Below are 22,745 nucleotides of genomic sequence, written 5' to 3' on the forward strand. Positions count from 1 at the left end.
GATCTTTGTTTTCTGGGAGTGGAAGTGGATTCAGAGAAACAACCAAAAATCACCCCAAGCCAAGTCTGGTGAATCAAATAATGGAACTGAATTTGGAGTTCAAAATGACAACAGATCCTAAAGTAACCAAGCTGGTTTTCTGGTGTCCTGGTATGCTGCTGCTGCTGCTAAGTCGCTGCAGTTGTGTCCGACTGTGTAGACCCATAAATGGCAGCCCACCAGGCTCCTCTGTCCCAGGGATTCTCCAGGCAAGAACACTGGAGTGGGTTGCCATTCCCTTCTCCAATGCATGCAATGCATGCTAAGTCTCTTCAGTCGTATCTGACTCTGCGTGACCCCATGGACAGCAGCCCACCAGGCTCCTCTGTCCACGGAATTCTCTAGGCAAGAGTACTGGAGTGGGTTGCCATTTCCTTCTCCATTATACATTTATTTAAAAATAACCTCTCATTACACTGCAGTCTTAGGCCACATGGTGCGCTCATGCACTTAGTTGCTCAGTCATGTCTGACTCTTTGTGACTCCATGAACTGTAGCCCGCCAAGTTCTTCTGTCCATGGGATTCTCCAGGCAAGAATACTGGAATGGGTTCCCATGCCCTCCTCCAGGGGATCTTCCTAAACCAGGGATTGAACCCTGGTAGGCCACATGTTATCTTGTTAATTTAAAAAGCCCTCTACAAAGCAGGGGATTCTGGTACTGGCCAGCCTGGCCGCCCTCTGGGTCAGCGGCAGACGTGCCTCCCATCCCAGCCCTGCCTGCGCCTTGCTCACCTCCAGTCGGCCAGCTGCTGGGTGCCGGCCATGGTCTCAGGAATCACAGTTGCGTGCTGCACCGAAGTGTGCGTGGCCACGCCGGTCAGCTGTTGCCACGCCGGGGGAAGCAGAATCTGCTGGGTCCCACTTGGCCAGGCCTGCTGTAGGACAGAGGTCACCTGCTATCACTATGTCTGACAATCATAAATCAGTTGGCATGAGTCAAGTGCTTATTCTGTGCTCAAGGTTGTGCTAGACCCCTTGATAGGTGTGACAGTGGAGACCTACTCTCTGAACTCCGACACCAGGGCAGATAAAATGAACACATGTGAAGTCAATAGAAGATAATAGGTAGGTATATGGGCAAAGAACTATATGGAAGCGATTCATTCACACTGAAGAATGATTTAGTTATAAATCTGCTCTAATGAACAATGTTTAAAATTCCCAAAAGTTCACTTATTGATTTGTTTTGTGACACAACTGTGCACAAGAGATGAGGGAGTTGAATTGGATCATACAAGGGTAACTCCTTGCCCTCAAGAAGTTTTCCGCCTAGTATCCTTTATTTAATATTTTACCTTTTGTTTAGCAGTTAGAATGTAGAGGTGCAACTTGTGTTATCTTCTGAATCTAAGTTAACATAATCCTGAGATCACCAAGTATCTGACACCTGCCTATATCTAAGGGCAAATAGGCATGAAGTAAAATTCTTAGCTGGGATCTTGAGCTTAACTGAGAATACCTTGACTCCTCAAGGAGAAAATGGAACAGTGAGGAAGTCACAGTTCGATCTTTTATAAACACCAAGCTATTTCTTAAGAAGTCGAAAGTGAACTTTCCTGATTCGTCCTTGAATAGACTTACAGGTGTGCGTGCGTACACGTGTGTGTGTGTGTGTTGTATTTTGAGCCCTCTGTATCTTCAATCACTATTCTGCTTGCCTTTGGCTATTAAATGATTCACTCTGAACATAGCTGTCCAAAGTTGGACACTTGAAGGAACGCTGCTAAGTAAATTACCTCTCAGGAAGGTCAAGGAGTTAAAGACTTGGGATCTTAGCTCTTTCTCTCTCTTTCCATCAGGCTGGAGATGACTAACACTGGCTAATTAATATAATGTAGTGCTCCACAAACTCTGCATATGTTCAATATGTGTGTTTTGGCTCCTATCAACAAACAAGCACTTCTAGAAATGGATTATAAATTTGAGTCAAAACTTCATAAACAGTGATGTGTACTAAAATGCTACAGCTTCCTCTTAGATGTGAGTGCATAGTTCACCTGGTCTATCCTGTTATAATGTTGCACGTGAGACTCAGTGAGATCTCTTATGCCTTTTAGATATTGCCTGTTTGCTTACCGATCTTTTAAAATATAGTCAAAAAGCTCAGGGACCACAGATTATACAATAAGTGCTTAAGAAATGTTTGCTGATAAAATGAAAGAAGCAATTCAAAGGCAATTAGCTATACTTAACTGTATTTCAGGTTTACTGAATTCAAACACAGTAAGCAGAAAAATAATTTAATTGATTAAAATAATTATGAGCTCAAAAGCTTAAATGAACAATAGTCTCATTGGCAATAAGAATTCTACTGATTTTGTCTGGAACTTATTTCAGATCCCATGAAAAGCCTGTGTTTTGACTAATGTCATTTTGAAATAATAAATCTTGATATCAAGCTAAGGACATTATTTCTTCCCTGTTTCTCTAAAATGAATCTTAGCATTTTACCTCAAAGAGATGGGGCAAAAAGATATTTCTGGACCTCTATCACTGATGGATATGTTCAACTCATTTGAGACAACACTTTGCATCAGATATTTCTATAATTTATTACTACTGTATAATCTGTAAGATTAGAGCCAATATTTCTGGATGCACATTGTGTGCCAGGCATAGAGCTAAGACCATAAATGGATTCTCTGACTTTATCTTAACACCAATCCTGTGAGTAGGGACTATTCTCCCCTCCCATTTCTCAGGTGAATAAACTGATACATATAGCTTGCCTGGACACATAGTTAATTAAACATACACTTACAGCTCTCCCTCTTTTAAGCCCAACTAAAATGACAGTGAAGGAATGAAAAAATACATACAGATCCATAAGGACACAGGGAACAGGGAGGGACAATAACAGTTAACAGAATTTTAGAAGCTGGAAAACAGAAGAGCTATTACTAAGTTAGCAGACTGACGGAACGGAAGGTAAAGTCGCAATATTAATACCTGGGATTCTGTCACCCTCAGATTCCTGGTATGAAGGATTATTACCCCCCACCCCCACCCCCAATCTTCAAGCAGGAACCTGCTGGATTCTCTCCAGGGAAACTGACTATTCCAAGAGAAAACTACAGATACTTTCGATGAGAGGGGACCTGCCAATGAAAATGCTGAGCTCACTCCTTATCCAATAGAGAAGTCCACCCTGCTGCCCCTGAAGCTTTCCAGTTAGTTTTTAGTCCTTCAGTCTTAGATATGAATGAACAGCCAAGGACCACCAGACTTTAAAGGAAGTTTCTATCATGAAGGAGACTAAAACAAAAGATGAAACTCTGGGGAACAACAACAGTATAGGAATCGGAAGAAAAGCTAAAAATATATGTAATTAGTGTCCTCAAAGAGACTAAATGTGTATATATATCCATGAAACAAGATATAAAAGATATATATCTATATTCTGAGAACAAGAAAACTCTTGGAAATGAGAACAATGACAACAGAAATGAACAATTCCATACAGATGGGAAAATTTTAGAAAGTAGCATAGATAGAATATATACAGGGAAAAGGTGGATGGGGGTGAGGGTGGGAGATATGAAAATCATTAGATCAGTTCAGAAGTACCAGCGCTCAACTAGCAGGAATTCCACAAAGAAGGAACAGAGAAAATGTAGGGAAGAAGTTAACAAGGGCAAAAATAGAAGAAAGTTCTCCAGATAAAAAGGGCAAATAGGATGTACCGGACAGTGTATTCTAAAAGACTCATGAGAAAGCATGGAGCCATGGATCTCATGGACACTATGTCCACCATGGACAAGGAAAGTCTTAGAAAGCTTTCAGAAGGAGAGGAAAAACAACAGCCACTTAACTTCTCAATATGCTCAAAGACACCAATATATTAAACACACACGCCTTTTAGAGCTCTGGAAGACTTTGGGGCTGCCTAATAATACATGCAGAGGAAACCGACCCAGTGAAAAGATGAGACAATACAAATTCTAGGAAAAACAACTTATACAGGAAAGGAAGCAGAATCATAGTATGTTATGAGGCTCAGTTGAGAATAATATAATACACTATTGATGACAATAATTATATAGATAATATAAAGTGGTCGAATAAAAACTTACAAGGGAGGAAAAGGGAGAAAAGAAAAGTGAGAGAGAGAGGAAGAGAGTGTGCATGCGAGTAGGCTTGTGTGTTCTGGGGATGGAGGGTTAGAGGGCTAAGCATTCTTTCATGGTTGATTGATACCTAAAGTGGAAAATTCAGTAAGAAACAGTTAAAGAATGCTATTTAGAAACATGGATTTAAATAACTAAATGAAACAGTTAAAAAAATAGATGACCAGTCCAAGTTCGATGCATGAAATAGGGCACTCAGAGCCGGTGCACTGGGACAGCCCAGAGGGATGGGGTGGGGAGGAGGGTGGGAGACGGGCTTGGGATGGGGTCGGGGGGACACATGTACATCCACGGCTGGTTCATGTCAGTGGCTGGCAAAAACCACCACAATATTGTAAAGTAATTAGCCTCCATTTAAAGTTGATTAATTAAAAAATGATAGTTTTTGGGGAACAGAAATTGGGGATGGGATAGGCATGAGACTACTGTTTTCTTAGACGTTTGTGGTGGCATTTAACTGTAACAATTAGACACATGTATTACTTTGAAAAAGAATTAAATCTAAATTCAAAAATAACTTCTCTGAAGTCAAACAGCCAGTGAGTGGTGAGGCTGCTATCTGAACATGGGCAGTGGAATTCCAGAGCCCATGCTCTCAGCCAATATGCTACACTTTCTATGGAGGTGATACACAAAAACGATGGCCCAACTCAGGATCAGGTGCCTAAGAGTCGTATGAAAAAGTCTTCCTTATTTATTAGCAATATCAGGCACCCAGCAAGACTGACACAGACAGCAAGACAGAATGGTTGGAAAGACTGGTTGCTGAAAATGACTAGAGAAGGTTCTGAGAAGCGTTGAAGTTTTGTGTTTTGGAAAGGGTAAAGAATCCAAGACAACGGTTTATCCTCAGGGAAACATTTAAAGGGATTCAGGTGATAGGAGTTAACTGGCTAGAAGAATGCACACAACTTCTTCACAGCTGGGCGGAGTCTACAAGGATCCGGCAAACGGAAATCTCCATATCCTGGGGGCTCTGGATGGTCCAAGGGGGTTCGGAATCCTGCCATTTGAAAAGTGAGATACCATCTCAATCAAGGTGTGTACTTCCCATCTCTCTACCTTTACTGGCTCATGCACAATTTCTTTCTTTTTTAAAATTTTAAAAATTTATCTTATTTGTTTATTTGGTTGTGCTGGGTCTTAGCTGCAGCATGTGGGATCTTCAGCCTCTGTTGTGGCAGGCAGCATCTTTAGTTGTGGCATATGACGTTAATCATGGCATGTGGGGTCTAGTTCCCTGGCCGGGGATTGAACTTGAGCCCCCTGCATTGGGAGCATGGCGTCTCAGCCACTGGACCAGCAGGGAAGTCCCTCATTCACAATTTCTGATGGTGGTCAAGATGCCAGTTCTTGGCTGGGGGCTGGGCAGACAGAGGTGAAAGCTCCTTTTAGGCGATACCAAAAAAGCATTACTGGTAAAGCGATCCATATGATCACCCTCGTGTTACTGAAATGAGAGGGTGTAATTATTTCTAGGGACACATCTTCGGGGTGCACCAGAGAGACTGTCTCCCATTTTAGGGACATATGATGCTACTGGCAAGGAGGGGTTGGCAAATGGCAGAGCAAACAAAGCTAACATGAGGGACGGATTCAAAAGACCATTTCTAAACATGCACAAATTCCTTGAAAAGGTTTAAACATTTAAATAAAAAGAAATATACTGAAATTTGGGGATATATTTAAAGTAATAATATTTGGAGTGCCTCTGCCTGATACCTAACCTAATCCCATGAAAAATGAAGGCATCAGTGTTAATGTTTAATTATTGCTTTTTAAAAAAAAAACAGCTGCCATACTAGTTTTTTAGAGCTTCCCTGGTGGCTCAGAGGGTAAAGAATCTGCCTAGTTTTGCAAGTTGCTAATTTTTTTTCCTTTGAAGGGATCATTAAAATATATCTAGGAGAAAGCTCCACCTTAACAGGCTAACATATTGGCATGGATTGGGTGACAAACAAGAAAAAACAAAAGCAATCAATAAACAAAAAAGACACACAATGACACTGGATAGGACAGGACAGTTCTTGTTTTTTTTTTTTTTTTAAATTTTTAAGTTAATATCTCTTAGACAACGCTGCATGTCAAGACACTTTGGTCTACCATGTCCTTTTCCAATGGCTATATGGTGTTCCATTTTATGCCCTTATCAATTTAAACAAATTTTCTACTGATGAACATTCAAATTGCTTCCAGCACTTCCCTGTTATAAACACTGTAGCAATTAAAATCCTTGTACATGTAATTTTGGTTCACTTCCCCACTTAGAGCTGTAGGTTAAATCCACTTGGAGATTTATAATGCTCTAAGGACTCCTTTTCAAGCAGGCAGTTGGTAAAGCCCTTCCCTGCTATGATTGAAGGACTAAGACAAATTCGGAAGTGCTGGGCCTGTTGGTTTCCACCGAACTGAACAACAAGGAATATCTACTTTAGCTAGTAAGCGATGCTGTGTATTATTTCTTTCAGAGATGGTTCTTGGCTTACTAGGGTTAAGTATGCAAACACAAAAAAAGGATCTCTAAGTCCCCTTTAGGAGCACATGTGAGTTCTGCAGGTTTTGGCTCACAGAGGAGCAGCACTGGGAAACTGGCCTGAATGTTGGCTCCCAGGCAGATGAAGAGTGAACAGGCTGCCGTGCCCTGGAGCGAGTGGCAGTTCTCTTGATTTACCAGGGCTTTTTCTGAACTCCGTACTACCAAACTGTGCAAACAAAAGGGAGCTATGAGGAACAGAGAGACAGGGGAAGGAGTACAGGTGTGCTTTATATACTGAAGGTTGTCTGTTTAAACCTTCAGCAGGACAGAATTTTGTGTGCCACCAGAAGCTGGTGAGACTGGGCATTTGCAGTCTCAGTCTGGACGTAAGAACAAAGAGATGAAGAACGGCTAGTGTCAATCTGAAACAAGCTGTTCTTGAAAACAGAAGAAGTAATAATATCCACCATATCTTATGAGCCTGGGTATAGTCTCCAGGACCAAAACAGATAAAGATTCTATAAGAAAAAGAAATCCATGCTACTTCCTCACGTACGAACATAGATGCAAAAATACTAACTGCAGTATTCACAAACAATCCAGAATTGAAAAGCATACAAACACGTCAAGTACCACATGATCAGATAAAGTTCACCTTGAAAATATTGATACAAAGATGATTTAACATTACAAAATCTATTAAATAACTTGCTACATCAACAGTTGAAGGAACAAAAACACAGGAATATTTCAATAGGTGGAGAAAGAACATTTGATGCAGTTAAACATTAATTCATTAAAAAAATTAGCAAACTTGATAAAGTGTCCCTAAGCTGGAATCAAGATTGCCAGGAGAAATATCAATAACCTCAGATATGCAGATGACACCGCCCTTATGGCAGAAAGTAAAGAGGAACTAAAAAGCCTCTTGATGAAAGTGAAAGAGGAGAGTGAAAAAGTTGGCTTAAAGCTCAACATTCAGAAAACAAAGATCATGGCATCTGGTCCTATCACCTCATGGGAAATAGATGGGGAAACAGTGGAAATAGTGTCAGACTTTATTTTTTGGGGCTCCAAAATCACTGCAGATGGTGACTGCAGGCATGAAATTAAAAGACGCTTACTCCTTGGAAGGAAAGTTATGACCAATCTACATAGTATATTGAAAAACAGAGACATTACTTTGCCAACTAAGGTCCGTCTAGTCAAGGCTATGGTTTTCCCAGTGGTCATGTATGGATGTGAGAGTTGGACTGTGAAGAAGGCTGAGCGCCAAAGAATTGATGCTTTTGAAGTGTGGTGTTGCAGAAGACTCTTGAGAGTCCCTTGGACTGCAAGGAGATCCAACCAGTCCATCCTAAAGGAGATCAGTCCTGGGTGTTCATTGGAAGGACTGATCCTGAAGCTGAAACTCCAATACTTTGGTCACCTCATGCAAAGAGTTGACTCATTGGAAAAGACTCTGATGCTGGGAAGGATTGGGGGCAGGAGGAGAAGGGGACGACAGAGGATGAGATGGCTGGATGGCATCACCGACTCAATGGACATGAGTTTGAGTAAACTCCAGGAGTTGGTGGTGGACAGGGAGGCCTGGTGTGCTGTGATTCATGGGGTTGCAAAGAGTTGGACACAACTGAGCGACTGAACTGGACTGAACTGAACCGCTCTTTAAACAAAATCTCTAGAGGCAAACAGCAAGAAGAATTTCCTTTAAAGTTCAAGTTAAGGATGCTCAACATCAATGCTCTTATTAAACACTGTTTTGGAGGTACTGTTGGCACAGTGTCACGAGAACAATAAATAAAAATTATATAGACTGGAAAGGAAGAAACAAAATTGTATCACTTGTAAATGAAAAAATAGTCTACACAGAAAATCCAAGGGAATTCACAGAAACGATCAGAACTAATCACAGTCTGGAAGGACTGCTGGATAACAAACTCAGTGGAGCACAACCAGTTATAATCCTATTAACCAAAGACAAATAAGAAAATATAGTTAATAAAGTTATTAATAACAGAACTGTAAAATATTTAGGAATGATTCTAACAAGGGAAAACTAGTGAAAGGAATAAAAGGTAACATATACAATTATATACCATGTTCAAGGGTGAAATGACAATATTACAAAGATGTCGATTTTCCTCAAAGTGAATATAAATCCAGTGCAGGTCCAATACGCACAAATCAGGGTTCTGGGTTTTTGTCTTGTTCGTTTTGGAACGAAAATTCTTACATAAAGGTGAGGATAAAATTCACATAGAAACAGACAGGGAAATTTTGAAGAACGTGATAGGATCAGGGCTTTTCCACCAGATATCAAGACATACATTAAAGTTATAAAATCAATAGTAAAGACAGTAGGATATTAGGCCAGTAGACTAGAACAGAGTGAGTCCAACATTGTTGTTGTTTAGTTGCTCGGTTGTATCTGACTCTTTTGTGACTCCATGGACTGTAGCCCGCCGGGCCCCTCTGTCGTGGAGTGGGTTGACATTTCCTTCTCCAGGGGATCTTCCCGACCCAGGGATCAAACCTGTGTCTCCTGCATTGCAAGTGGATTCCGTACCCTTGAGTCACGAGGGAACCCCATGAGACTAAAATAGACCTATGCAATTTGACTATATTAAAATTAACCCCCAAACTTCTGTTCAAGAAAAGACACTATAAATAAAGCGTCTTTGGGAACCAACTTCATTTAAAAAACAAACGTGCTTTAAACTAACAACATTTCAGTCAATCCATCCTTGACCCCCAACCTCAGAAACCATGATGAAGAAACAGTACAGCAAATGACGGGTTAAAACACATGTGCTGGGGTCAGCCTTCCCGGGCTTGTGTGGTGGGTCTGTCACCTAACTGCTGTGTGACTTTCAGCCAGTGCCTGTGGCTTGTTTGCCAGAAGGAGACAAATACCATATTGTGGGGATTAAATCCATAACAACCATGAGGTGCTCAGCACAACGAAAGTGTATTTGTTATTAATGTTCAAGCGACATTAAGGATTGATTACTTATTATCATTACACCACTTTGTTGCCTAAAATTTTTACAACATGTCACAAATTTTCAACCTGTTTCACCTCTGTGATCTCATTTGAGGAATCTACCAGAGTACCTATGTGAACAGATAAGGAAGGTTCCAGCCCAAAGCCTCTGTGATCCTGGTTTTCAACTAGGAAACAGAGAATCTCCAAATCTGCTTTCAAAAAATAGTTTCAATTTATAATAAGGAAATGCTAACTGACTTGCCTTGGGTCACAGAGAGTTATTAGTAGAGTTAGGATTAAAACCTAGGTCTCTCATATTAATCTGCATTACAAAGAGACAATAATAATAATAAATTTCCCCAGACTCCCCCTGTGTCTAAATTTCTTCTTGGAACTGTAAGCTAGATAGTTAGGAGGGTAATTCACCTGGGGATCATTCGGAATATTACTGATGTATTCTAATGACTTGAGGCATCTAACTCACTGCCAGGGAGGGAATTATCAGAGATATGTCTCTTTTGTGAACAACATTAACATGGATCGTGGTAACAGCAGTGATAATAAAGAAAGAATTACCTGGGCAAGCAGACCTGGCTGGATCTGAAGAGGCTGGGCTCCTGGGGCTTGAGTGACGATGGGAACGGCATTTTCCATTCGCACAGAGTAGCCAGCGTGTTTAGAGGGAGAGGCCTGCAATCCTAGAGCAGACAAGGGGTGACGGGGAGAAGGGCTGAGTAACTGGGAAGCGCTGGATGAGGAGACCTTCCTAGCCCGCTGTCAGCCCTCAGCCTCCCTTTGCACTAGTCCCCACCGGACACTGCCTGGTCCTTTGGAAGTCTTCCCTGCCTCAGTTTTTAACTTTAAAAAAAGTTTGTGTTTTTTCCTTCGGCCATGCCACATGGCTTGTTGGGATCTTAGTTTGCTGACCAGGGATAGAACCCAGGCCTTCATCAGTGGAGGCATGGAGTCCTACCCATTGGAACACCAGGGAATTCCCTCTAACTTAGGGAAAAAAAAACCCAAAATGACCTTTTTGAATGTTTTCAAAGACTCAGTCAAATTAAGGAGTCTTTAAAGCCAAAAGTGGAACAGTTATGCTGACAAATTACAGCAGGAAAACAGCTGCCTTTGTCATGAAGATACATCTGACTGGGTCAAAGCCAGGGAGAGAGGGTAAGGCTGCTGGAACAGCACTTACTTAAACTGAACCACACAGACTCACACCAGGGGGTTTTCGGAACCAAATTCTCGAGTTTTCAAGGTAAACTATAACGACGTACCCGGTCAACTCTTGCTTAGAATTTTCAGGAGAAGAGTGCCGGGGTGCCTGGCCAGAGGTGGGGGGCACTGGCCAGGAAGTACTTTTCAGGGAGGTTTATACCCTTCACAAGAACAGGGACTAGTGCGCTGTCAGAGGTTGGCAGTGTGCTATAGATAATCCACACAGAGGTTATTCCACGGGAGGCAACGGGAGGGCTGACATCAGCATAACAATGGGAGCGCGCACAATGTGCTGATTTACAGATGGTGGCTGAGCCAGGACAAAACCGCTGGCAGGTGGTGCGAATAACAAGGAACGGACTTGATGCAGAAGCCTACGTCCATTGTTTCTAGGTTGGCTGCCACAGGATGGGGGCCCTCAAGTTCAGTGATGCCAGGGCTCTCGCGGAAAGAAACAAAGAGGGCTTCAGCAGGACAGAAAAGCATGAGGCCAGCACCGCAGAGGCGGTCCTGGTGGAAGCGGGTGCGAGGCTGGGTCCTCTCTGCCTTACCTTGGAAGCCAGGTGGACACACGATGAGCGCTTGCTGGAAGGGGTCGGGCCGGGCGCAGATCTGGGCGGCTCCCGTCTGCAGGGGCATGCTCCGCTGGGCCACCGCAGCCATGGATGCCGCTGAGGGCTGGCAGAGTGCAGATTGGTAGTTTAGTATGGAGACCTCGGGATTGGCTAGGGAAAGGGTGGCACTGGTGGAGGTGGGAGCCTACAGGAATGGTGGGGATTAGACAAAAATAAACACAAATAAAACATGAGGGAGATGGCATGCTGGGAGACAGATCTAAATCAAATAAATGAACTCAAAGAAGAGCAAACGAATGAATGAAAACCACGAGCCAAAAAAAAAAAAAAAAAAAAAGCGAAAACGGGAGTGGAAATACAGTTGGAAAGACTTAGGGGAAAGCAGGCACCTGCAGCCCAGGACACAGAATCACCTTTGATGCTTAGATTCGGGCCTGTTCTTAATATTTTCAGGGCCTGTTCCTAATACTTGCAGGGCCTGCAAGTGCACACGGGATGCCTGCATGTCAAGTCTATACTGCAAAGTTAAGGACTGGCTAGAAAGAATTATGATCTGCCCTCCCACTCAGACATAAACACTTTCATAACTACCTGGAAGGCTTTGGTTTGAGTCTGAATCTGGATTCCTTGGCTTGGGCCCTGGAATATGGAGCCGAGTGCCTGCCTGCCTTCTCTCCAGGCCCCAGCTCTGTCCCACAACCTGAAGGCCTTTGGGTGCACGTATTTGGACTTGGTCTTTACTGGGGAGGATGAAACTAGGAAGTGGCTCCTCAAGGCCCCAGGTCTCAGATTCCCGGAGCTTGACATGGAGGGAAACACACGCACTCGGGGAGGGCCTGGGCAGCAAGCCCTTCTGCTCAGGTCTAAGGGTAGCACTTTCAGATGCCCTTAGATGTTCACAGAGCACAGTTACTGCGAAGAAATAACGCTACAGAAACAGAGATGGAGAGGGACGCGCTGAGGCTGGGGTTGCTTGTTGGAATTCGGTGCATTCTCGTGCTGGCATTCAGAAATTAAGGTTAAAGGGCAAGGAGAAGATGCCAGGGCGTCAAGAGAACTTGAGATGGGTTAAGTTAAATGGAGATGGGTTAGACAGACACTGAAGTTATGTCCTCTCTCCTTTCTTTTTCAGAAAGAGAGAGCATTTGAGGTTGAACTTCCATGTGAAGCAAGGCCATGGAAGGAAAAGGAATTCTACATTGGGAATTCTCCAGTTTCACCCCATCTTAGTCTTCGTGCTGATCCTTTAGTAAGATAGGTGGAGTAACCCATGGCTTCAATTTCAATCTTGTTTATGAGAGATTTTGCTACTAGAGGCTTCAAGGACTAAGAAAGTAAAAAGGGCAAGAGCCACAAGGCTACTGGGAAACATACAAAATTAGGACCTTAGGAAAGGTAGGCATATATGTCAGATTTGATGAAAAGGATAAAGTCTCATTTAAATGTCTTTTATACTTACATTTTATGCTGAATTTCAGTGCAAAGCATAGAATTTGTTTGAAAGTAATCACCAAATTAGGGACTGCCCATGTTTAGATTTTAAGATGTTACTGTAACAACTGTCTGTTTGCGCAGCATCACACAGTCAGCCTCCAGGCAGTGTAGCTGGGAATGCATGTGGGGCCCATGTAGGCCAGCATCTCTTGTCACTATTTTTTATTGAAGTGTAGTTGATTTATAATGTTGTTATGTATATATATTCTAACAAAAGGAAACTCTAGTGAAAGGAATAAATATGATTTTCCTATTCCCTTCCATCATAGGTTACTAAAAGGTACTAAACACAGTTCCCTGTGCGGCACGGTAGGTCCTTGCTGTTCATCTATTTTATACATAGTCATTTGCATGGGGCCAGCATTTTGTGTTGTTACCAACGGCATGACTTGTGTTTCCTTTCTGTTCTCTCTGCAGCCTCACCTCTCCTGGAGGCTCCCCTCAGACACCACTAGCCGCTCGCCCTCTACATACCAGAGTCCACACGCTCCCTCATCTTCCTGCCTCCTGGCTTCCCTCCTTGGGGCACTAGCAGCAGTCTCCTCCAGGTTCCCACACGGGTGCTCAGTGGCTCCCCCTTCTGGCCAGCCACTGGTCTTGCTGCTCCTTCCTTCCAAATGTCCCCAGAACACTCTCCCTCTTTTTAATCACTACTTCCTTTGCTAAGGCCTTCTGTCCTGGAGCCTGGGACCTGTAAGGCCTTGACTAGTGATGTTCTGGCCTCCACTTCTTTTCTAATCCTTCTTGGGCAAAGAGGCTAGAACATTCTTTCCAAATGACTACTTTTTGTGTGATACCACCTCTGCTCACAAGTCTCCGGTTGCTGCCTAACGAACACTGTGTACACATCTTAGGCTGGCCCTCCTTCCAATCACAGTTAGGCCCAACTTCCCATCTCAATGTATTTTCTACCCTCCCTGCTCAGGGCACCAGCCAGATGGCCTGCTCACTCTGCGGGGACTCTGGTGACGAAGAGCAGAATCACAGTGGTTATTCTGTCCAGGAGTTCACCTGACTGGTGGTGGCTGCCTCAGCCTGAGGACTGAGCTAGGTGCTGGGTGGGAATGTTTATCACACGGGACTCCAGGCCTTAGAGAAATGAACTCTTTCGGCTGAGAACGGAAAGGACACCAGTGGCCTCCGGGGGGCAGCAGATTCTAGGAGGCCTCTCCTAGAGGGTAGGCAGAGTGGGAGAGGAACAGGCTGGGAAGGAACGCTGGGCCTTAGCAACCAAACGTGCCGGGAATGGCCTGGGAAGCAGGGCCAGTGACTCTTCATGAGAGAAGGGGACCTGTCAAAAGAGTGGACGGCCAGGCAGAGTATTCACACTGGAACATATATGCTCTTCTGCTAGCGAGGGGTGGGGTTGTGTGCCTACACAGGTGTGTTGTCATCATTAAAGACTGATACTGAAGAAAATCTAGGGACACTTTCTTTGGGGAAACTGGTAGGTAGGAATAAAAGTTAAACTCTCTTAGAGGCTGCCTGAGCGAGGCCTTGGAGACTCTTCATACAGTACACATTTCCTGGGTGTCATCCATATTTCCAGCAGTATATTAGGTGCTAGATTCTGCAAATTTTCTGCAAGAGGTTTGAAAGCTGTGGGTCCTCTTCTGGTTCTCACTGCTGGGATTCTGGTGACATGACTTGGCAAAGGGCAGGTTCTGTCTGTGTTGAAAGGAGATCATGTGGACCCAGCAGTGTGGACACAAGGAGTGGGGGCCTGAGCTGGATGACCGCTAGCATCCATCCCTTCCAGTTCTAGAATTCTCCATCAGGCGGATGTCAGACACGAGGGGATCCCAGCATCTCCTTTACCTTATTCTCACAGCAGGACAGGAAAGCAGTAGGAGGTACCGTCTCAGAAATAACTCTCTTAGTGAGTCACTTCTGGGACCTTTCAAGCGGCTAGGAGTTAATACAAAGAATGCCTGAGGATCTCAAAGGAAATAACGATGAAGACAAACACCTTCTTGCAGAGCTGAACGTGACAGTAGAGGGATTTTGTCTGTTCTATACGATTCGGAGTTCTGTCTCCTGACTCAGCTTGGTGGGAAAACAGAATCCCTGACCTTTGCTGTGTCAGCCCCGCGTCTGCCTTCCCCTCTGGCCCCCACTCACCTGGTTGTGGACAGTGTTCAGCTGGTTGTTGAAGGTCATGGTCAGGTTGGTGGATGTGCTGGGGGCCACATGCGTGATGAAAGGGGTTTTGCTCTGGTTCACCGTGTCATACATGTTTACCCGACGCTTGCAAATCTCCATGTTCTGGAAACATGATTTGACGCTGTTCATGCAAAGGCAGAGACAAAGGTGTCAGGGAAACAGAGTAACATGGAATTACAGGAGAGAAAATGGAGAGAGAAAAAGAGAAGAGAGTTAATCTGATAAATGAAAGCACTGAGACACTTCACTTTGGGTCTCAGGTTCCTGGATTTTTCAGGCAGTGTCTGCATTTGCAAGAGTTGGTGATATTTACAGGAATTCCACCCCCCCCCCCCCCCCCCCCCGCCGCCCCCTCCCACCCCGAACCTTCTCACTGCCGCCTCCTCATCCTGGGTGGGTAACAGTTCTCCACCAACACAACAGACCTCTTGGCTCTCACTGCATTTCCTCCTGCTGCTGATCTGCCTCCCAATTTCCACAGCTCATTCTTGGCTTTCAAAGTGGTTTCTGGCCCATAAATAAACATGTAAGTTCTCTGATTGGGACTGGTCAGCAATGGATGACCTGCCGCCATCTTCCTTGCCCACACCCTTTCCAGCTAACCCAGGGCACCAGCGCCATCTAGGGGCCAGCCAGAGAATAGCCAACCTGGTGTCAGGACCTATTGGCACTCTTGCTCCTCCCTGGATTGTACATGGATGGAGAATAATGATTTTAACAACTAATAACAGCGGTGAAGCTTACTGACAGCATGTCTGTTCGCAAGCACTCTTTCCCTCAGTCCTACAACAACCACGAGGGGAAGACAGACAACTGTTGCCCCTATTTTTCGAGTAAGGATAAAGAGAAGGGATAGGTATTTGCCAAGATCAAGAGCTGATTAATGGTAGTCTTCACGTACATTCTCTTTAACTTCCTTCATTCTTCGTTTTTTTTTCTGATTCTTACCCAGTTCCATAAAATTCTCTCTTTTTCTTCTTCCATTGCATTTTTGAATCAAAACAAAACTCTTAATTATGAAGTTCAAGTATAAAAGTGTTGTGGACACCAGCATCAAGGGCAAAGAAAGCCATAAGTGGCCTTGACCAAGTGTTTGAAAACCCACCACGGGATCTTCAATTGTTTGTACATTGTTTCTCATTCACATCTCCGCCTCCCTGGTGGCGTCGAGGTAAAGAATCTGCCTGCCAATGCCGCCGACGCGGGTTTGATCCCTGGGTCGGGAAGACACCCGGGAGTAGGAAATGGCAACCTCTCAGCATTCTTGCCTGGAACATTCCATGGACAGAGGAGCCTGGTGGACTACAGTCCATGGCGTCTGAAAGAGTCAGACCCAACTGAGCACATGTGCCACGCCATTCACTTCTGGGTCTTTTTCTTCTAATTAAACTCACTTTTTCCTCAAATGCTAATATTTAGGATAGCAAGATCCCATTTAAATTTCCATTTAAAATACTTATTTAATTATAAGTAGTGTAGTAACAATAAAATCCTACCATTTTAAGATGACAACTGCATACTGTACTATGGGTAAGCTAGATTCTGGGCCAAGCAGGTGCTTGCAGGCTATCCCAAAACATCCTCTCCATGAAAGATTTTCTGAACTGACCTACACATTCTTTGTGAGTTAATCATGACTGACACTGGCCACGCAATGCACACTAAGCATACAATGACTGCCTGATGACCTAGAGAGAAGGTCTCCGGTGACCAAGAGCTAAAAACACTAATGCTAGCAACGCCAACACGTTTTGAGCATCGACTCAGTACCAAACCTACTGTTAAGTGCTTTCACATGGAGGCTGAAAGAGTAAAACAATGGATTTTGTGTTCTTCTGGACTGTATTTAATGCATCAGTGGTTTTTCGACAATTCAACACAAAGCTTTCAGACTCAGAATTCTCTAACTGAAACGATCTGAGTTTTTAGTTTCAGAGGAAAGTACTTTCACACTGGGTTAATGTTGAGAATGGTTTTTAAGGAATTCGAGCACCAGAATCTTGGCATGGAGAAACGAGTGGAGTCTCTTTCATCTGATAATCTAGATGTTGGGGCAGCCCTGGCCCAGCTGCAGGGGTGGGCTGGAGGTTTCTCCTGGCCCCAGACTTCTTCATGGTCTGCCCAGCAGATTCTAGGGTTACTTGGGGATCAGGCCTACTTTGTGCTCCAAAACCCTTCTTTCCTTCTGAGGCGTATTTTCTGAAATCTAAGTTGTCAGTGCTTCCCCTGGTTCCACACCAGATTCTGAGTTAGGAGCCAGCTGATGCCCATGGTTTCTGTGCTGGGTCTTCACCCACAGTGAAACACCCTGATTTGCTTCCATGCAGAACCAGAAGACAGACCGAACCCTGAGGTCATTCAGCCAAGACTCAAACTTTATGCGTGTGACTGCCTCACTGACAGTGCTGGTAGCTTTCCAGGTGGCCCAGTGGCAAAGAACCCACCCGCTGCTGCAGGAGACGCAGAAGGTGTGGGTTCGATCCCTGGGTCAGGAAGATCCTGTGCAGAAGGAAGTGGCAGCCCACTCCAGTATTCTTGCCTGGGAAACTTCTTGGACAGAGGAGCCTGGTGGGTAGCAGTCCATTGGGTCGAAAAACAGTTGGACACAGCTGGGCATGCACGAGTGTCTCACAGTGCACCTGGCTACCAGGAACCTGCTAACGAGCACCCCTCCATCTCCTATCCACAGCTGTTTCTCAGCCAGCCCACTTCACTCCTGATGACACGAAGACTGATCTTATGGGGGCCCTATGCAGTAAATCACCAAGTCTGCCCTCTGTGGTTCAGACTGGCACCCCTTGACTTACCCCTCCCATACCCAGAAACAGGACAAATCCCGTAATGAGAGTTTGCAAGGGATGGGTCCCAGTTCCTTCTCTGTACTCGAGTCTGGTTGTTGCAAGCATGCTTCTAAAGTAGAGGCACTATCTGGTTGTTGCAATACAATCTGACTTGCTCAACAACAGCTAGTAAGGAACAGACTGAAAAGAGAGGGAGCACCACTGGTGATGGGTGCCACACCCTCATTTCTCGTATGCTGCTGAGGGTCAAATCCAGCCTTGAGACTTGACCTGATCTGATTCTGGCTGTAGCGGGGCTCATGGGTGACCCGTGGCTGTCTCAGCTGGGCTCTTTCCATGTATCCCTCTCTCTCCTGATGCCACCTGAAATCTGCTGCTTTCTTGAGCACCCTGCTTCTCCCTGCAGACACCCAGGGAGAGGGCTGTTTATTCTTTCATGTCCTAAGTGCCTCAGAGGTTGAAGTGATTTCTCTCTTGACTCTGTTTATAGGCTGAAATGTGCCCCTCAGATTCACATATTAAAGTTCTAACCCCCTAGTACTTAAGAATGGGACTGAATTTGGAGATAGGATCTTTAAAGAGGTGAAATGAGGTCATTAGGGCAGGCCCTGACCCAATTCCTTAGGAGGAGGAGGAAATCAGGACACAGATAGCATAGAGGAAGACCACAGGAAGACTCGGGCAGAAGATGGCCATGCGTAAGCCGAGGAGAGAGGCCACAGAAAAAGCCAGCTCTGCCGGACACCTAGCTCGTGGGCTTCTAGAATAAGAAAATGAGTGTCTGCTGTTTGTGACACTCAGCCACTCCGTGGTGCTTTGTGATGGCACCTCCTCAAACCAATCTTCCCTTCTCTTCTCTCCCCCTCAGGCACCAAGGCTGGGCCACTAGCTCAGTCCTGCCCACCTGGGAGACTTCGAAAAGTGAAAAAGTGGAAGTATTAGTTGCTCAGTTGTGTCTGACTCTTTATGACCCCATGGACTGTAGCCCACCAGGCTTCTCTGTCCACTGAATTCTCTAGGCAAGAACACTGGGAGTGGGTTGTCATTCCCTTCTCCTGGGGATATTCCTGACCCAGGGACTGAACCTGAGTTGCCTGCATTGCGGGCAGATTCTTTACTGTCTGAGCCACCAGGGAAGCCCTTTGGAGGTCACCCTGATTCCTGGTCAGACTCCCTGGCTCCTTAGTTCCTTCTTATCTCCAGAGACCTGTTAATTCTAGCCACCCCATTCCTTGGACTGTCAAGCCTGAAATCATGCCATTTCCACAACCACAGATTCAAGCATCCCACCTCCTAGGCACACTTTCCACCCCTCTGGCTAGTTCAACTATTACTGTACTAAGCGTTCTCTGAGCTGATCAGACCACTCAGTCTCTATGGACCCCTCCCAGCTTCACTTCCTTTTTCTTTTAGCTAAGCCTTGCATAGCCATGACTTCGGATTATAGTCTCTTCACTGCCAACATCATAAATCTGTGTCAATCTTTTTCTCTTAGCAGCGCAGCCAAACTCCAACCTGGAAGGACTCTGTTGATTCCATGCCTTTACCTGGGGAGTTCATTTACACCCCAGGCTTTTCCAGTCCAACCCCCACAGTCAGGATTCTGCTCTGTTTCTCTGTTCAAGTGTCTCTGCTACCTTCCGCTACCTAAGATTTCCTACCCTCCTTTAACCACCAATACCCTGTTTTCAACAAGGAGAGACAGAAGCTGGTGGAAGAAGCCCCTCAACTCTCCTCCACTGCACCAGGCGCTTACAACAGCCATGCGCTCTCCTCTGCCCACCCTCTGTGATGTTGCCTATTCCTCCACCTGCCCTCCGAATCCCGGTCCTTCCCACTACCTCGAGAAACATCTTCTGAGCATCCTTTATCTTTAATCTCTTACTTACTACCAGGCACTTCCCATCAGCCTCTTAAGATGCTCAAGTCTCTTTCATATGAAAAGAAACCCCCTCCTTGGGCCTTCCTGAGTCACCCACCCCTCTATTTTGTCCCTCCCCTTTCACAGCCTTCCTTCCTGAAAGGGTACCATCTATTTCTTCACCTCTCACTCAATCTTTCAACCTGCTAAACTGGTTTCTGCTTCTACCATCCACAGAAACAGTTCTCCATAAGTTACCAGCAACCTCCAAGTTGCTAGATCTGATGGGCATTTTTTCCAAGCTTATTTGACTTGATCGAGCGACAGCAGACCGATCTTTGTTTAACACAACTCCAATCAGCCATTCCCCGGCCATCAATCCTTTAATGACTTCCCATTACTCTTAGGAGAAAGAGCGAAATCCATAACACGGAAGCCCTGCCACTGGCTTATCCTGAGGTCTCATCTCTCCCTGTCCCCGGGTGCTTGATCTTGCCTGTGCTGGGGTCTCCACCTGGCAAGGCCCCTTCCACTCTCGCTGGCCTTTCCACCAAGTGGCTCCCTCTCCTTGGGTGGTCACATCCGTGGGTCATCCATGCCCTGCCTCCAGGAAGGTCCTCTTGTTGCATGCTCTGCTCGCCCTTCGTATCCCCTGAGAACAGCCTGGTTATTTGGGGATCTTTGGTTTAGTGCCTTCCTCTCTCCTGGAGGGGCTTCCCTGGTGCTCAGCTGGTAAAAAACCTGCGGGCAATGTGGGAGACCCCAGTTTGATTCCTGGGTTGGGAAGATCACCTGGAGAAGGGATAGGCTACCCACTCCAGTATGCTTGGGCTCCCCTAGTGGCTCAGCTGGTAAAGAATCCACCTGTAATGCGGGAGACCTGGGTTTGATCCCTGGGTTGGGAAGGTCCCCTGGAGAAGGGAATGGGTACCCACTCTAGTATTCTGGCCTGGCGAATTCTAGGAGAATTCTTGCATTCTATTACAGTCCATGGAGTCGCAGAGTCAGACACGACTAAGCAACTTTCACTTTCACTTTCCACTTTCTCTCCTATAGACTCTAAACTCCAGTGGGCAGGGTGCCCATCTGCTCTGCTCCCCACTGCCTCCAGCCCCTGGCCCAGCCCAGTGAATGAATGAACAAACCAATAGATCCCAATCCACACAGGACCAAGTCCACGCATGACCTCTGGCTTGCACGTGGCTCTGCATCACAGAAGCTGCCATTCTGAGCACCTCCCTTCATGCAGACACCCCAGGTCTGGTCCACCCAGCCTCATACCCTCTCATGCCCCACTGTTCCCTTTTTGGTGTTAAGAAAACTTCAGCCCAGGGTCCCAGTGTGGCTGCCGACTATTTTTATAAATACTGTTTTAGTGGGACACAGCTTCCCTTGTCGGTTTCTGTAATGTCTACAGCTGCTTTCAACTCTAATGGCAGAGCTGAGTTGTTGTGACAGAGACCATACGGCTACAAAGCCTGATTTTTTTTTTTTTTTTTGGGCCTCGAGGCATGTGGGATCTTGGTTCCCCGACCAGGGATCAAATCGGCACTCCTTGCATTGAAAGGAGTTCAGAGTCTTGAACACTGGACCCACCAGGGAAGTCCTACAAAGCCTGAAATATGCACTACCTGGGGCTTTAAAGAAAAAGTCTGCCGACCCCTGGGATAAAGCAACGACCAGGACACCTACTGTGTGCTGTGGGGAAAGTCGAGTAAGTGTGTCATGGTGACGAAGGGGTGGTTCAGGGTCTCGATTGGAGTGATTCTCTTATCGGCGTCTATGGTCAGCATCTTCTTCAGCAGGTCGATGAACTCCCGCCGGTCGGCCTTCTCCACCAACATGTCGCTCCCTTCCAGATCTGTCGTCATGTTCACCTGCAAGCAAGCGGGGACAAGTCACCGAGATTCCGCTGGGCCTCCCTCGCCCCATCCCTCCGTTCTGTGCTCTGCAGCTCCATCCTAATCTCTTGGTCACCCCTTCCCAGCCCCCAGAAGGCTGTGTCTGCCCCGTGGGGGGCGCTGCCACGGGTCATCACTGCCCGCAGGTCACGGCTGTTCTCTCTGCAGGAGAGGCCGGGGGAGGCTGCTCAGGGAAGAGGGAGGCCCCTGTGGGCACCTGCACAGATATGAATGTGCGGGCGCAGCTGGCTCCTGCTTTCATCAGTTAGGCTGAAATGCACCTTGCATCACGCCTCACTGAAAAGAACCATCCGATGAAAAGAATTCTGGAGACTGCGCTTGAGACAATGTGAACGTACTGAATGGCATAGTTAGAGTTGTACCATTTTAGGCTACACATATTTCCCCATGGTTAAAAAACAATTACAACCAAGCAGTAAAAAATAAGATGCAAAAAGGTTTATTTCTTTAACCTTCCAACAGAGGTATTGGGGTCTGCTTCCCACACCTAGCAGCTCCTGAGCCAGGGTCTGAGTTATTTGAATCCCTGGGTTCACTGGGACCACCTCTGGCGAAGGCAGGCAGGATATCTGAACACAAGATTTTTCTTCCAAGAGCAAGCCTATACGGCGTGTGCGTGTGCTCAGTTGTGTCCGACTCTCTCTGACCCTGTGGACTGTAGCCCACCAGGCTCCTCTGTCCGTGGGATTTCCCAGCAAGAATACTGGAGCAGGTTTCCATTTCCTTCTCCAGGGGCTCTTCCTGACCTAGGAATCGAACTTGTGTCTCCTGCATCAGCAGGCAGATTCCTTACCACTGTACTGCCTGGGAAACCTATACTAGGATGACCTTTAAAAGCTTCTTTTGTGGTGCTTTCTCCCCACCAGCCCCAAGACATGTACTGGAAAGCAATTTCAGTTTTCTCGGAAAATCAAAGCTTCTAATCAACTGACAAGTACACTTTACTTGGAGTCATGAGTTTTGGTTACACTTATCTTCAGTAAGAAGTGTGTTAGGTGTTCATTGGTCTGGAGCTGTGTTTCTCATTGCTTTGAAGAAAAACTCACTTTGGGTTGCCCTGATTTTAGACTAGGTT

The 22,745-nt window shown here is 45.6% G+C and overlaps 1 protein-coding gene across 8 annotated transcripts in view; it reads right to left on the minus strand.

Moving 5' to 3' along the window:
- The window catches only part of HIPK2 (homeodomain interacting protein kinase 2), a 234,649-nt gene that overhangs the window by 32,310 nt on the left and 179,594 nt on the right, over positions 1 to 22,745 (minus strand). For 3 of the 8 annotated variants that reach the window (XM_069588544.1, XM_069588546.1, XM_069588548.1), the window contains exons 6-10: positions 21,441 to 21,625; positions 15,045 to 15,207; positions 11,406 to 11,532; positions 10,210 to 10,331; positions 774 to 916 (exon numbers count right to left, since the gene is read on the minus strand). In XM_069588544.1, the coding sequence (XP_069444645.1) occupies positions 774 to 916; positions 10,210 to 10,331; positions 11,406 to 11,532; positions 15,045 to 15,207; positions 21,441 to 21,625 (740 nt within the window). Of the gene's footprint in view, positions 1 to 773; positions 917 to 10,209; positions 10,332 to 11,405; positions 11,614 to 15,044; positions 15,208 to 21,440; positions 21,626 to 22,745 lie in introns of all 8 variants that reach the window. The other 5 variants (XM_069588545.1, XM_069588547.1, XM_069588540.1 and 2 more) reach the window with 3 other exon arrangements.

This window comes from Ovis canadensis, chromosome 4 (genome assembly GCF_042477335.2).
Source record: "Ovis canadensis isolate MfBH-ARS-UI-01 breed Bighorn chromosome 4, ARS-UI_OviCan_v2, whole genome shotgun sequence".
NCBI classification, from domain to species: domain Eukaryota; kingdom Metazoa; phylum Chordata; class Mammalia; order Artiodactyla; family Bovidae; genus Ovis; species Ovis canadensis.